This window comes from Brachypodium distachyon, chromosome 4, assembly GCF_000005505.3.
Source record: "Brachypodium distachyon strain Bd21 chromosome 4, Brachypodium_distachyon_v3.0, whole genome shotgun sequence".
Lineage (NCBI taxonomy): Eukaryota > Viridiplantae > Streptophyta > Magnoliopsida > Poales > Poaceae > Brachypodium > Brachypodium distachyon.
This window is the reverse complement of record NC_016134.3, coordinates 28,598,924-28,613,991: the sequence shown is the minus strand read 5'-3', so window position 1 is coordinate 28,613,991 and position 15,068 is coordinate 28,598,924. Positions and strand designations below refer to the sequence as shown.

Sequence of the window (15,068 nt, the reverse complement as noted above, 5' to 3'; positions counted from 1 at the left end):
GTTGACTCACATAACTATATGAATATAAGATGTTGTAGCTTTATACTATGCTCGACTAAGTTTATAGATATATATGGCCTCACCTAAAATAAATCTACCAGAGAGGGGAAGTTAAACTTCTTCCTTTTCCTCTGCATGACAGCCGGCCGCCGGCCGATCTACCACCTACCCCCAAGTAAACTCCGCATCCGGCTCCAGTACTGAAGTTAAACGTAGAGTTTAACTAACCTCGTACTCTCTCCCTACCATATTAAGTGACTTTCTATTACATGTATCTAGATGCTTTTTAGGCATAGACTTATCCATATTTAGTCAAATTTTCAGTTCAAAAAAATTATTTGGTAAATTTGAGTCACTTGATACGTGACGGAGAGAGTATTAGCTAGTCAGCTTCAGCTTCACTTATTAGCAATCAGGATTATATAAATATACCGACAAATATTGCAGTCATTGTCACGACATTTTCCTCGATGCACAGCAGCCGCCTTTGTTCCTCGAGGAACCCGCCGGCCGCGACGTTGTCGCATCTCCATTCTCCTTTGGCAGTGGAACTTACTTCTTCTTTGCTGCTCCCTTCCACTGCTCAAGGTACGTCAAACTTCCAGCCTACAGTAGTATCCATTATCCAACACGAACATGGCAGAACTTCGTTACAATATTTCTGCGGCCGTTGTGGCCGAAACTGAGGGGAGTTCATACGTGTTTAAGGTAGATGGGTACTCAAGCGCCAAGTGGAAACTGAGGAATGGCGAGCCCTTGGTCTCTAAGCTCTTCAGCGTTGGAGGCTACGATTGGGCTGTGGAGTACTACCCAAACGGTGGCCGCTATGAGTATTCTGATTACATATCTGTCTATCTGGTTCTTCATTCTGATTCAGCCAAGGATGTGAACGCGATTTTCACGTTCAGTGTTCTTGACAGGAATGGGCATCCGGTGAGTAAGTACAGCCGTACCATCATCGGACATACCTTCTCAAAGAAAGGGTCATCTGGGGGGTACCATGATTTTATCGATAGGGGCGATTTAGAGAGAGCGCTTTATGTAAGGGATGATAATTTCAGCATCAGGTGTGATGTTAGTGTAGTGGTGAAGGATAATGATCAGCAGAAGTGTAATCAGTCTGTGGTGGTGGTGGTGCCTCCAAGTGACCTGCTTCGGCATCTAGAAGGCCTCCTGAAGAACATGGATGGAGCAGACGTGATCTTTCGTGTCAGCGGGGAGGAATTCTCGGCTCATAGGGCCGTGCTCGCTGCTCGGTCGACGGTCTTCAAGGCGGAGCTATTCGGCGCCATGAAGGAGAAAGAATGTGGTCTGGTTGAAGTTTGTGATATGGAAGCTGATATTTTTAAGTCCTTGCTCCATTACTTATACACCGACTCGCTGCCTGATGATAGGACATGTGGAGATGGTACCATCGGAGATGTGGTGATGGCTGGCCATCTACTTGTTGCTGCTGATAGGTACAATATCGAGAGGCTGAAGCTGATCTGCGAGGATATATTGTGCAGACATGTTGACTCCAAGATGGTGGCCACCAGTTTGGCTCTAGCAGAGCAGCATAGCTGCTATGGTCTCAAAGAAGCTTGTTTACAGTTTCTTGCTTCTCCTTCCAATGTGGAGGCGATGATGGCAAGTGATGGTTACGAGCATCTGAAAAGCAGTTGCCCATCTGTCCTCAAGGAGCTGGTTGCTAGATTTCTGCCAGCTCAACTGAAAGCGGTTCTTATGTCAATTTAGTCGCGTGTCTGTATCCATATAGCGAGTAGAATGTGGATTGATTGGGTGCCTCCAATGAATTCCCTGGGATGAATACATGGATGTCTGTATTTAGTTTCTGCTTGGTGCAGTTTCTGTTATGTTTTGTGAGGTCTTCAATTGAGTTCTTTCTTGTCTGATGATTTATGCTACTGCTTTTGGACTGCATATGTTCAGGTAGGAACTCCTCTGTACAATACAAACTGAGTGCGTGATAATCTGATTCTGGAATCTCTGTTTATTTTTATTTTTCCTTTAGTGCGATACAAATTCTGGTTGAAAATAATCTTGCCAAACGGCTGTGCCGTGCCAGCCCATGGGCTTAAGGTAGAAGCCTTGGTACACCCAGGCTGATCACGGGCCGGCACGACCCTCATATTATTCCCAAACCGGGCCTGGCACGTCGGGCCAGTGGGCTTTTTTTAAGGCAGGGCCCAGGTGGCCAGCCATACCTAAAAAAAAACCTAGGTCTCTTTGCTCCTTGTACACCGCACCCGCCGCTTGTTCCTGGAGGACATCTGTTCCATCTCCAAGAAAAGTCACCGCCGAGACCACTCTGGCGTCCACCTTCCGTCCGCTAAAGTCTCCGCGGCGTCCGCTTCCTTCTTCTTGTCATCGCTGGATAGACGGTTCTTCCAGCGGGCGCCAGAACGCGACGAGGCTGCCGGAATTTTGGCCGGACAAGGCAGGGCGGCACCAAAAGGAAGACTATACAGCGGCCAAGCACGAAGAAGAAGATGGCAAAGCGTTGCAAGATTTCCCCTTCCATCGTAGCAGAATCCGAGCAGAGGTCATATGTGCTCAAGGTAGACGGATACACGACGGCCAAGAAGCAATTCGGGACAGGCAAGTATGTGGTTTCCGCACCTTTCAGTGCCGGAGGCTACAACTGGGTCATGAATTGCTATCCAAATGGTATGAGCACGAAGTATACCAATTACATACTGTTTATCTGTTTCTTGATTCTGCCCATGCCAAGGATGTCAAAGTGAATTTCACGTTTAGTGTGTCCTTGACAATGCTGGAGAACCAGTGCCTAAATACAGCCGAACCGTCAGCGGACATGCTTTCTCAGGCAAAGGTCGAAGCTGGGGATACCATAATTTTATCAAGAAGGCGGATTTAGAGGGATCAGATTATTTAAGAGATGATAGTTTCAGCATCAGGTGTGATGTCACCGTCTTGAAGCATATCCAGAAAGGTAATCAGCTTCAGGTGGTACCTCCAAGTGACTTGCATCAGCATCTCGACGACCTCCTCAAGAGCATGGATGGAGCAGACGTGATTTTTAATGTCAGTGGGGAGAGATTCCCTGCTCATAGAGCCGTGCTCGCTGCTCGGTCATCGGTCTTCAAGGCGGAACTTTTCGGTGCCATGAAGGAGAAAGACGGCAATCCGATCCAAATCGATGACATGGAAGCTGATGTATTCAAGTTTTACTCCATTTCATATACACTGACTCACTGCCTGAGGCAACTCGTGAAGGTGATGCATGCGGAGATGTGGTGATGGCTGGCCATCTACTTGTTGCAGCGGACAGGTACAACGTAGAGAGGCTGAAGCTGATACGCGAGCATAAATTGTGCAAACATGTTGACTCCAAGATGGTGGCTACCAGTTTGGCTCTAGCTGAGCAACATAGCTGCCAGGGTCAAGGAAGTATGTTTACAGTTTCTTGATTCTCCTTCCAATGTGGAGGCCATGATGGCAAGTGATGGTTACGAGCATCTGAAAACCAGTTGCCCATCTGTGCTCAAGGAGCTGGTTGCTAGATTCGTGCCAGCTGAACTTCAAGAGGTTCTTATGTCAATTTAGTAGTGTGTCCAATGATCATTGATCATCAGGTCACATCTAAACTTATTTAGTTTATCTATTTTGCCGCTGAACTGTGAGTGGCAAGGGTTATCATCGTAGCAATCTAGTAGTGTGGGTGTGGCTCATAATCACCGCATCTGAACTTAGTTAGTATACATGCATGTTTCTACATTATACTTTGTTCTCCATATATTTCTCAGCACAAAACTGTTATCTTCTATATCCATATTGCTAGTTGACTCTTGTGTCTCGAACTGTGAGATGCAAAAGATATTATCAGTGTGCGTTGAGTGAATGTGCGTTAAGTGAGTGTGGGTGGCCAGGTCGGTCAGTGTGGTCCTTAGTGCGGTCATGTTCCATGATGGCGTTATGGACATCTGTTACAATTTTTGCCCGGTTTTCCATTGATTAACAACTCTATTCTACTGAAATAATGGATCGAGTCCTTCGGACTCCGGTTCGAAAAGAAGAAGAAGAAGATATTATCATGGTAATCTAGTAGTGTGCCTAATGATCATTGCATCTGCACTAAATTAGTATGTTTGTTTTTACTTTTTTCTCTATTGATAGTTTTTCTAGGCTGCATATCCGGTGAAGAGCCTCATTCAATACAAACACCATACAAATCATATACTTCCTCCATCCAATATTAGTTGTCTCAAATTTGTCCGAATATGGATGTATCTATGCCTAAAAAGCGTTTAGATACATGTAATATTTCGACAATTAATATGGGACGGAGGGAGTACAAAGTTTTTAAAAAATCCACAAAAATGCCATATGTTGGAGGTATGGTGCTATACAAACATGCAAAATTCAAGTTGAAAATCAAATGCATTCGGAAGTAATTGAAAAGAGACGTATACGAATGAATAATGACAAACAGTGAAGGACCACTATTTATGCTGAATTTGTTTTTCTCGATGCTACCAACTGCAATTGAGTTTGGACTTAAAAATCTATACATATATAAAACATTACTTCTCTAACAAATATAATTTTTTTTGAGAATTTTTTAATAATTTTTTATGGATTTTACAACGGTTTGCACCGTAGAGGTGGTTTTCACCTGATTTGCCACCAAATATCTATCTATGTCCACATAGCAAGTTGAAAGCGGACTGATTGGGTGCCTTCTATGAAATTGCTGGGACAAATAGATGGATCTCTGAATTGAGTTTGTGCCAGAAAGATAACAAAATCAGATGATAGAAGTTATCCGTGGTTTCACTGTCTCTCAACACCAAATTGGTTGTCAGAGATGAGGAAACTATCGAAGATCAAATATTTCTCCAAAACCAGTGGTTGGGGTTTTTCCGTCTTCTTCCTCACTCAACGTTTTTGGAAGACAAGTACTGTCATATGCTACCTCCCTTCCTGTATATATAAAATATTAGTTTTGTCCCAAGACGAACCTTTTCAAGTTTGACCGAACTTATAGAAAAAATAGTACTCCCTCGGCCGGAATTACTTGTCGAAATATTACATGTATCTACACATTTTTTACACATACATACATCCGTATTTGAACAAATTTGAAACAAATAATACCGATCGGAGGGAGTAATATTTATAATATCAAATAAAAATTACACGATGTTTTTAAGTTTTTATATAAATTTACAGAAAAATCGATTTAAAACAAATATAGAACATCCTATATTTAGAAACGACAGTGCAGGAAATAGAGGTTTTCGAGCAGTAGCGGGCTGGGCTAGGTCGGCCCAATTTGGCCCGTTATGTCACAGCAATTCGGCGCCGTAGGTCATCGTGCTCCTTTGCTCACAGACGACACCACAGCCGCCTTTGTTCCTCGAGGCACCCGCCGCAACGACATTGCCCCCATCTCCATTCTCCTTCTTCCCCCCTGCGCCCCACCAAGGTAGCTGCTCAAGGCCCGTCCTCGGCGACGGGAAGCCAGTCGCTTCTTTCTCAGCTCCGGCAGGGGCGCCTCACGCCCGCGTCGCTGCGGATTCGTCTCCAAGTCAACCTCAGCCGCAACCCCTGGTAGCATTCCGGACCAACTATTGCTGCTGCTGCTGCTGCTGCTACCGTGTTATATATACCGCTGCAAGAATCGGTCTCGTCGACTGTTCTAACTGGCCTTGTCCAACACGAACATGCCCTTGCCCATGATATACGATTTTTCTTCCTCCGTTGTGCCTGAATCTGAGGGGAGGTCCTATGTGTTCACGGTATATGGGTACAAATGGACCACCAAGTACGTACCGGCGCCCTTGGTCTGTAAAGTCTTCTGTGTTGGTGGCCACGATTGGGTTGTGAAGTATTACCCAAACGGTGCCCGCAAAGATTATGCTGACTTCATATCTGTTTATCTTGTTCTTCATTCTGCCAATGCCAAGGATGTGGAGGTGGTTTTCACGTTTACTTTACTTGACAAGGCTGGAGAACTAGTCCCTTCTTACAGCCGAACCATGGCCGGGCATACCTTCGCAAAGAAAGGTTCATCTGGGGGATACCATGATTTTATCAAGAAGGTGGATTTAGAGGGATCACTTTATTTAAGGGATGATGATAGTTTCAGCTTCAGATGCGATGTCAACGTACTGAAGCATAATCAGCAGAAATGCGACCAGCCTGTTGTAATACCCCCAAGCAACTTGTGTCGGCATCTCAAAGACCTCCTGGAGAGCATGGATGGAGCGGATGTGATCTTTCATGTAGGTGGGGAGAAATTCTCAGCTCATAGAGTCATGCTTGCTGCTTGTTCATCAGTATTCAAAGCAGAGTTCTTTGGTGCCATGAAGGAGAAAGCGAGCAGTCTGATTGAAGTTTGTGATTTGGAAGCTGATGTTTTTAAGTCCTTGCTCCATTTCATATACACGGGTTCACTGCCTGAGACAAATAATGGAGATGCACTCGGGGATGTGGTGATGGCTTGCCATCTACTTGTTGCAGCTGACAGGTACAATATAGAGAGGCTGAAGCTGATTTGCGAGTATAAATTGTGCAAACATGTTGACTCCAATACGGTGGCCACCAGTTTGGCTCTAGCTGAGCAGCATAGCTGCCATGCTCTCAAGGAAGCATGTTTACAGTTTCTTGATTCTCCTTCCAATGTGGAGGCGATGATGACAGGTGATGGTTACGAGCATCTGAAAAGCAGTTGCCCAACTGTCCTCAAGGAGCTGATTGCTAGATTCCTGCCAGCTGAACTGAAAGCTGTTCTTATGTCGATTTAGTAGTGCGTCTAGTGATCATCGTATCACATCTAAACTAATTTAGTGTATCTATTTTGCCGGCTGAACTGCGAGTGGCGAATGATATCATCAGGGCAATGTAGTAGTCTGGCTAATTAATCTTTGTCACATCTGAACGTGCTTAGTACAGATGTTTACTTAGTTCTCCATCTAAGGTTCCATGTATATATCAGCACAAAACTGACATCTTGTATATCCATATTGCTTCTAGATTCTTGATTCTGAACTGAAGCTGCAATATGGTAATCTAGTAATGTGGCTAATGATCGCATCAAAACTAAATTAGTATATATGTGTTTACTTTGTTCTCTATCGATAGTTTCATGTATATATCCATGCAAAGCTGATATATATTGATCTACATGCATATAGCAAGTAGAATGTGGATTGATTGGCTACCTTCTATTAGTTTGCTAGGGTGTATACATTGATGTCTGAACTGAGCTTCTGCTTGCTGCTGTTTCTGATATGTTTTGTGATGCCTTCAACTTCTCTATACCGAATTCGTTCCGGCCTGATGTCTTGTGTTCAGATTGAACTTCCCTAGTTCTTCTCCGCTAGTTAAAAGATGTGTGTATCTGAGCCTGACCGAGCCATAATTTATGCTACTGCTTTTGGACCACATAAGCTCGGGTGAGCTCCTCTGTACAAGGCAAACTGAGCGCATGATAATCTAATTCTGGGAGCTCTGTTTTCTTTAATGTGATACAAATTCTGGATGGAAACAATCTAGCTTGTTTAACAAAGGTTTTGGAATGAACTTTTTGAGTCAGTTGCATGCCTTTGATTGAGTGCAATTGCAACCATAAAGTTATTGACATGATTAATGCAAGCATGCTGGTGTGGATGCAGGTGAGGTGACCTGTGATACCTCTTGGCAAGAAAATTTACGCCAACAATCATGCCTGTGAGAAAGGCAAGCCCATGGCAGAAAAACCAGTGAGAAAGGCAAGCCCTGAGCCCCATTTCTTCCTCTGTAAATTAACACACTACAAAAGTGATGTACAGAACCGTTCAGGCTGTTGTGCCGAAACAGGACAAAAGGGGATTTGTACGGTGCTTCATCACACATAGCAGTAACTTGATTGGATAACTTCATCATACAGAATAGCGGGGTTGAGCAGGATTTCGAGGTTCGCAGTATGAAAATTTCGTTACTAAATAGATCATTATTATGTTATACAAAGTTTTCTTTGAATTGGGCTACCCTCTTTGCCATTTGTGAACTGAAACAACGGTCTGTCGTACAAAGATCCTTAGACGATTCTTAAATATTTTTGCCAAAATAACATAAACATAAACCTGCATTTTTGCCAAATAATAACTGGCTATTTATGTGTTTTTTCACTCTATATTGCTGATGCAGTGATCCCTACGCAATTTCATATAAAACGAAATTCTGAAAGAAGCAGAGTGTGTCTTCACAGTTTTCTCCTTGTTCGGTTATTCATTCTTAAATATCTCAAAACTGTTGCAACAGTATTTTGTTGCTATGTGTTTAACTGATAGGTATTTTTTTTACGCAGTACCTTATTTTAGTAAAAATGAGTCTATTTATCTTTTAGTAAATGTCACAAAATCCAACAACTTGGAAAATTTATGATTGATGCAACACGATGTAAGCAAAAGACGTCTCATAGTGCATTTATCGGATTAGAATGGAAGTTAAAAAAAACTGTTTGCATAGTTTCAATCTTGGATATCAAATACTCTTCCGATCCATAATAACTGTCTCAAATGTAGTACTTTTTCCGTCCAACAAAGAATGTCTTGACTTTTACTAAGTTTAATGTATATATACACTAAGTTATATGTCTAGATACATCCAAATTTTGATAAACTAGAGACATTTTTTGTTGGACGGAGGGAGTAAAAAAGTTGTATTAAATCTGAGACGCTTATTATGAATCGGGGGTACTCCCTCCATCCCAAAATAAATGACGTGGATTTGTATAGATTCTCGTATAAATGCACGTCACTTATTTTGAGACCGAGGCATGAGTAATTTAGACTGCTCGCAATTTAGTAATTGAGAGAATCCCCCAACATCCATTTCCTACGGATATGGCCCTAACGACGCGCCGTAATGATGATAATTGTAAATCGAAGTAGGAACAAAAGTAAAAGCAGATAAAAAGCCAGGCGTTGCTGATGACGTTGCTGCTGCATCAATGTCCGAAATCGCCGCGAGCTGCTGGTTGAAGAGCCGAGCCGGACCGAGCTATGGCTGCCCGCGAGCCACCAAGGGGAACTCGGCTCGTCGGGCTCGTCCGAGCCGACTCCATCTCGGCCCGAAGAAAAAACGAAATGGTTTTGTGGGCTTACCTCGGGCTGGATGATTGATGGGCTTGGGGCGATCTAGGCCGAGCCGCGACAAGCTCTGGTGGAGCCCAAAAGCTCGGACCTAAAAAAACACCTTCAAAAAATAAAATGTTTCTCCCGTTCCTTATTTTTTTGTTGGAGCGAACTACGGAGCGGTGTTCCCCACATAAGAACCCCCAGCAGCACAGTGCGCCCGCATCCCACGCACGCGGCCGCCTAGCCCAGCGCTTGCTCAGCCCAGCTAGGAGCTAGCCTAGCAGTGCGCCAATGAGGCAACGAGCTCATCTCCAGCCCAGCCCTTCTGCTGTCCGGCATGCTTTTTTTTTTTAGAAAACTTGAGCTTCACCAAGAACACGTCAAAGACCATCATTACTCGTTAAAAAAGCACATCGTTACACTATCCAGCTCATCCCATCCATTAACTGGATACCAACGCAAATGTGTAAAATAGTGTACCAATTGTGCGGTGGGAAAAAATGACACGACTCAACAAGCAATTAAGGCCAAACAACATGGCAATTAGGACCAAAATACATGGCAACTAATAAGTAAACGACATGGTTTGTGCGACTCAACATTATAGCAACTAGGTAGTACACGATATCCCGACTACGAGCATCACATGGCAATTAGGACGAAATAACATGGCAATCATGCATACTTGTCAGGTTACCCTTTGCCAAAATTTTAGGTTACCAGTCCCTAAATGACAGATTACCGGTTCATATTTGTCAGGTTACCGGTACATACTTGCCAGATTAGCCATGCCTGATTGACAGGTTACCTTTGCCTAAATTTTAGGTTACGCGTACCTAATTGCCAGATTATGCATACATACTTACAGGTTACTGGTGCCTAATTGCCAGGTTACCGATGTCTAATTGCCATGTTGCATGTGACTGATTGCCAGGTTACTCGTGTCTAATTGCCAGGTTAGACATGTATACTTGTTAGATTAGCCGTGCCTGATTGCCAGGTTAGTCGTGCATACTTGCCAGGTTAGCCTGGTCTGATTGCCAGGTTATCCATGTCTCATTGCTAAGTTAGTAGTGCATACTTACCAGGTTAGCCCGACCTGATTGCCAGGTTAGTAGTGCATACTTACCAGGTTAGCTCTGCCTGATTGCCAGGTTATCCATGCCTCATTGCCAAGTTAGTAGTGCATACTTACCAGGTTAGCCCGACCTGATTGCCAGGTTACCCATGCTTCATTGTCAGGTTAGTAGTGCATACTTACCAGGTTAGCTCTGCCTGATTGCCAGTTTACCCGTGCCTCGTTGCCAGGTTAGTAGTGCATACTTTGATCAAATTTGAATGCATCTATATAGTAAATCATGTCTAGATAAATCCAAAATTTGACAAACTTGTGACATGTTCTGTTGGACGGAGGAAGTAGCAACTTTTAGTGAACAAAATTTTAGTGTGTGAACAACACGTCAATTACGACCGGCATCAGCGTCGACACGGGCACGCCAATCTTCACACAATCATTTCCTCAAACACCTTACTTGCAAATATATTTCCTTCCTCAAACACCTCTCTTGCACAATCGTTTTCTCATTTCTCGAATATTTTGCTTACACTTTCTAGTTGCAACACCGTCAAGAAAATTTATACGAATTGCTCGCCAATCATTAGTTTTCTAGCAGCCGACAGCATAGTTGTAGGCTTGCATGGGCATCTATCTCTACTGTTCTCTCTCCGGAGGCGGCGCGTGCGAGGCCCTGGACGAGAATGACGGCACCCTGCACCAGCAGAACGAGGATGAAGGTGCTACCGGTGGCCTGCGCTGCCGCGCCTCACCCGCCGTGGGCCGCTCCCCGTCGCCGCTTGGCTTGAACCTGGGCTGCGTCCTCTGCCGAACAACGACACGAGACGAGGTAGCACATGTTGTAGGAAGGAGGCAGATAGGGAGGAGCTGCCTGGCTAGCTTGACGGAGAAGCCAACGGCGAGAGCGGTGGCGGCGATGGAACCGAACCCTGTAGTGACGAAAAGGGAATCCGCGGCCGAGTGGGGAATCAGCGGGGCCGAGAGGGTTGACGAGGGAGGAATCGATCGGGGAGGACGAGGCGATCGGACTGGCAGTGCAGGACGGGCTGGACGAGGGATGGTCGGGAATTCAGGAAGGGAATCGGTCGGGTAGTAGAATTTGGCCGCCGCCCCGTAAGACTATGTGGGGCATGTGCCCCACATAGATTGTCCCTTTTTTTTTCCCGTACCGTGTTAAGTGATCCGATTACCGTCCTGGCGGCCAGAAGACCAATTAATCGACAGAAACGGCATTAAAACTACTGGTACAAAAAAGTAAATTATCTACTTCCTCCGTACTGAGATTCTTGTCGCCGCGGCATTTTTGCAAAAACCTCCCTATGTTTTTTACAGCTGAGCACCGCAGTCCCCAACCTTATATACTCTCTGTGCCCTCATCCCCCCCCCCCCTCTCCCCCCCCCTCCTTTCTCCGCCCCGCACCACCGGCCCCCCTCCCATCTCTTCCCCGCTCTGCCGCTCCCCCTCCCATCTCCTCGCCGCTCCCCTCCCCTCTCCGCCCTACTTTGCTGCTCCCCGGCACACTCCCCTCTACCTTCCCCGCTCTACTCTGCGCCACTCCCCTCCACCTTACCCGCTCCCCTCCGCCTCGTGCCAAGAAAGCCATCTTTTCATGGCGGGAAGCCCGGATCCGGTGCTGGCGAGCATGGATCCGGTGGCGACGAGCCCGGATCGGGTGGGGGCGAGTCCGGATCTGGTGGCGACGGCGCAACAAGAGAAGGGGAGGAGGAGCAGCAGGACAATGAATTCCGAAGTCTCCCTTTCTGGGCTGTAATTATGTTAATTCCGAGGATGTTTTTGTAAAAAGGTTTTTGTGAAGTGGTTGCGACAAGAAATTCTGAACAGAGGGAGGAGATGAGAACTCCGTAGTTGCCATCGCCAAGCCCTAGAGGTTTGAGATCTTTTCCAATTTCCATGACTGAGGTATCCGCATCGGTTCAGATCGACGTGGGTCATCTTAACTCAGAATTCCTCGGGCAGCAAATAAAACGTGTCTGCAATTTGGTGCAGTTCAGCGATTGGCCCTGCAAAAATTACATCTACCGCTGCCAATATATAGCTAGCATATCGACGACTGATCTCGACGTAAAATCTCCCATGGCGTCGTCGGCCAAGCGTTGCAAGATCTCCCATGACGCCGAAGACCAATCGGAGAAGATGTCAGCCGTGCTCAAGATAGACGGATACACGCACGCCAAGGAGATCCTGAAGAACGGCGACTGCATCAAATCCGCCACCGATTTCTCCGTCGGAGGCCACCGCTGGGCCGTGACGTGTTACCCCAACGGCAGAAAGCCGGAGCACGCCGACTCCATCTCCCTCTACCTCCGTATCCTCGATTACTGCGTCGTGCAAAACGTCAAGACCAAGTTCAAGTTCTCGCTTCTCGAGAAGACGGCGAGCCCGTGCCGGCCTACAGCTTTGCCAACAATGTGCATACCTTCTCGACCAAGAGCTCGAGCCGGGGCCACCCTGATTTCATCAAGAAGGCTGATCTCGAAGCCTCTCCGTATCTGACGGATGATTCTTTCAGCATCAGGTGCGACTTCACCGTCGTGACGATCAGCAGCAAAAGGAGTAGAGGTGGTAATAAGTTTGTTGATGTTCCTCAGAGTAACCTGCATCTGCATCTCGGCGACCTCCTCAAGAGCCAGGAGGGAGCAGATGTGATCGTTTATGTTGCCGGGGAGAAGTTCCTGGCTCACCGGTCCGTAGTCGAGGCCCGGTCGCCGGTCTTCAAGGCGGAGATCTCTTTGAGCGACACGGCATTCGTCAGCGCTTCTCATTCTATTGTTGAAATCTGTGACATGGAACCTCGCATGTTCAAGTCCTTGCTCCACTTCATGTACACCGACACGGTGCTCGTTTTGCCGGAGATGGCTCGTGGGAAGAAGAAAGGCGAGCCGCGTGGGGATGTGGTGATGGCTGGAAATCTGCTTGTCGTGGCGGACCGGTACGGCGTCGAGAGGCTCAAGCTGATATGCGAGAGGAAGCTGTGCAACCACATTGGCTCCGACACGGTGGCCACCAGCTTGGCTCTAGCCGAGCAGCGTGGTTGCAGTGGTCTCAAGGAGGCTTGCTTTGAGTTCCTTGCTTCTCCTTCCAATTTGGAGGCCAGGGTAGCAAGTGATGGCTACAAGCACCTGAAAAGCACTTGCCCCACTGTCATCAAGGAGCTGATTGCTGGATTCCTGCCGGCTGAACACAAGGCGGCCAAGTAGATCGTTATGGCTATGGCTATTTAGTAGTACTTGTTTTTGTGTTTGTGGCAGTATAGTGCAGCATTCAGAAAAGCAGTTGCCCTTCTTGCGTTTGTGTTATGCGTTTCAGAAAATTCAGAATCCTGTCTTGTGAAACTAGTATTTGGGGACAGGAAAACGGTTCTGTCTGTTATGTCTGACTCTGGCTAATTGCGTCGTGCAGGTACACAAGTTTGAAAATTTTGACAGGCAAAATCTTCATCATATTATATCCGCCGTGTTTTATGTCTTTCTCCAAAAGGGCGCCCCCTTGGGTGAACGCCTAACAGATAAAATCATACTAGTATGAAGTACCCAATTCTACATTTGAACTTTGAAGCATGAGTTTAGAAATTTCTCTGACTTCTGGACTGCATAAGTTCGGTGATCTCCTAGTTGCAAATTGCAACAAGTGGTTCACACACAGTTCCTGTCTGTTCTTATTCTGGAAGTGAAGGTATCATGTATCCCTCTTCTCTTTCTGTATTTTTTTCTTTTTTCTTTTTTATTTAATGTGACATCACCAAGTTCTGGATTGTCTAGCATAAAATTCTATGAATTTCAAGGCAATTACACTCCTTTTGTTGAGTGTGACTCCAAGCATAAACCTCTCGACCTGATTGTTGCAAGCATGTTCTCCTCCTGGGATGCAGTTGCAGCTATCTAACTGAATCTGTTTCTGTGGGAGCAGTTTTTCTGTTCAACTTCAGAAACCATAGCGAGTGCTGGCTGGGCTTTTTTTTTTTATCTATGGGCTCTAATTGCTCTGCAAGAAAAAAAACGTTTTTTAAAAGCGAATGTCCCGGCCTCTGCAAGAAAAAAACGCAGTGCCAACTGTAGAACTGGAGTGGTAGTGTTCATAATTCAGAGTTCTGTCTAGTAAAAAGAGCGTGTTCAGACTGTGGTGCAGAAATATGCTGAAGGAGGTGCATCAGCAGCTGTTTATACATTGTCGACGATAGCTGGAAGAGCAACATTATGCACTCCCTCACACATTAAGTGCCGAAATATTACATGTATTATACGTCCATTTTTAAATAAATCTGTGTCTTTAATATGGAACGAAGGGAGTGATTAATTTGGCGCCACCACGAACGATTAACTGCTCCCAAAAAGAAAAACTTAGCCATCGATCGTATCACAGTAAGTTAGCTCCGTCTCGTTTCCCTTGGAAGTTGGCGCCTGAAAACAGTGATGTTATTGCGAAGTTCTAACTGAAGGTTGTTTGACAATTGACATCTCGGCCTTGATTTGCTTGATCGATCCAACTGATTTGATCTTACATGTTGTCACGGTTTGGTTATCTGCTTTTTGCCTCCACTTAAGTGGAAAGCACGTTGGTAATTAATTATGTGGCTGTTTCAAAGGATAACCCTCATGTGGCTAGGAGGTGCTTTTGAAAATGTAAGGTGGACGGACAGCTCCATGCTCCGGCCTACCAGCAGCACCTAGCAACTTTCGCCACGTATCCTCGTCCTTGCCAATTGAGAACATACAAGGATAACGTGTGTGTGTCGCCTGTATACATCACATAACAAGATAGAGTAGATTAGAAACCGTAAGCTTTTCTGGAAGAGCTCTGGTGGAAGCTCTAGTGCCGAACCAAAACTGTCATGATAAGAGACTTATCCACCTGCATGGGCCGGTGAACTCTGCACTACGGCTAA

General features: G+C 45.6%; 1 protein-coding gene and 2 pseudogenes across 2 annotated transcripts; all 3 read left to right on the top strand.

Annotated features, from left to right (window-relative positions):
* Nucleotides 1-598: 598 nt before the first annotated feature.
* Nucleotides 599-1,879, top strand: LOC112268549 (BTB/POZ and MATH domain-containing protein 2-like). Of its 2 annotated transcripts, none has more exons than XM_024462998.1 (2): nucleotides 599-830; nucleotides 921-1,879. In XM_024462998.1, the coding sequence occupies exons 1-2, from the start codon at nucleotides 637-639 to the stop codon at nucleotides 1,735-1,737; spliced, it is 1,011 nt and encodes a 336-aa protein (XP_024318766.1). In that variant the 5' UTR covers nucleotides 599-636; the 3' UTR covers nucleotides 1,738-1,879. The 2 variants fall into 2 exon arrangements, with proteins under 2 accessions (XP_024318766.1, XP_024318765.1); XM_024462997.1 differs by having other exon boundaries at nucleotides 909-1,879.
* Nucleotides 1,880-2,257: 378 nt separating this feature from the next.
* Nucleotides 2,258-3,783, top strand: LOC100831668 (annotated as a pseudogene).
* Nucleotides 3,784-5,335: 1,552 nt separating this feature from the next.
* On the top strand, nucleotides 5,336-14,014 carry LOC100831367 (annotated as a pseudogene).
* Nucleotides 14,015-15,068: the final 1,054 nt, after the last annotated feature.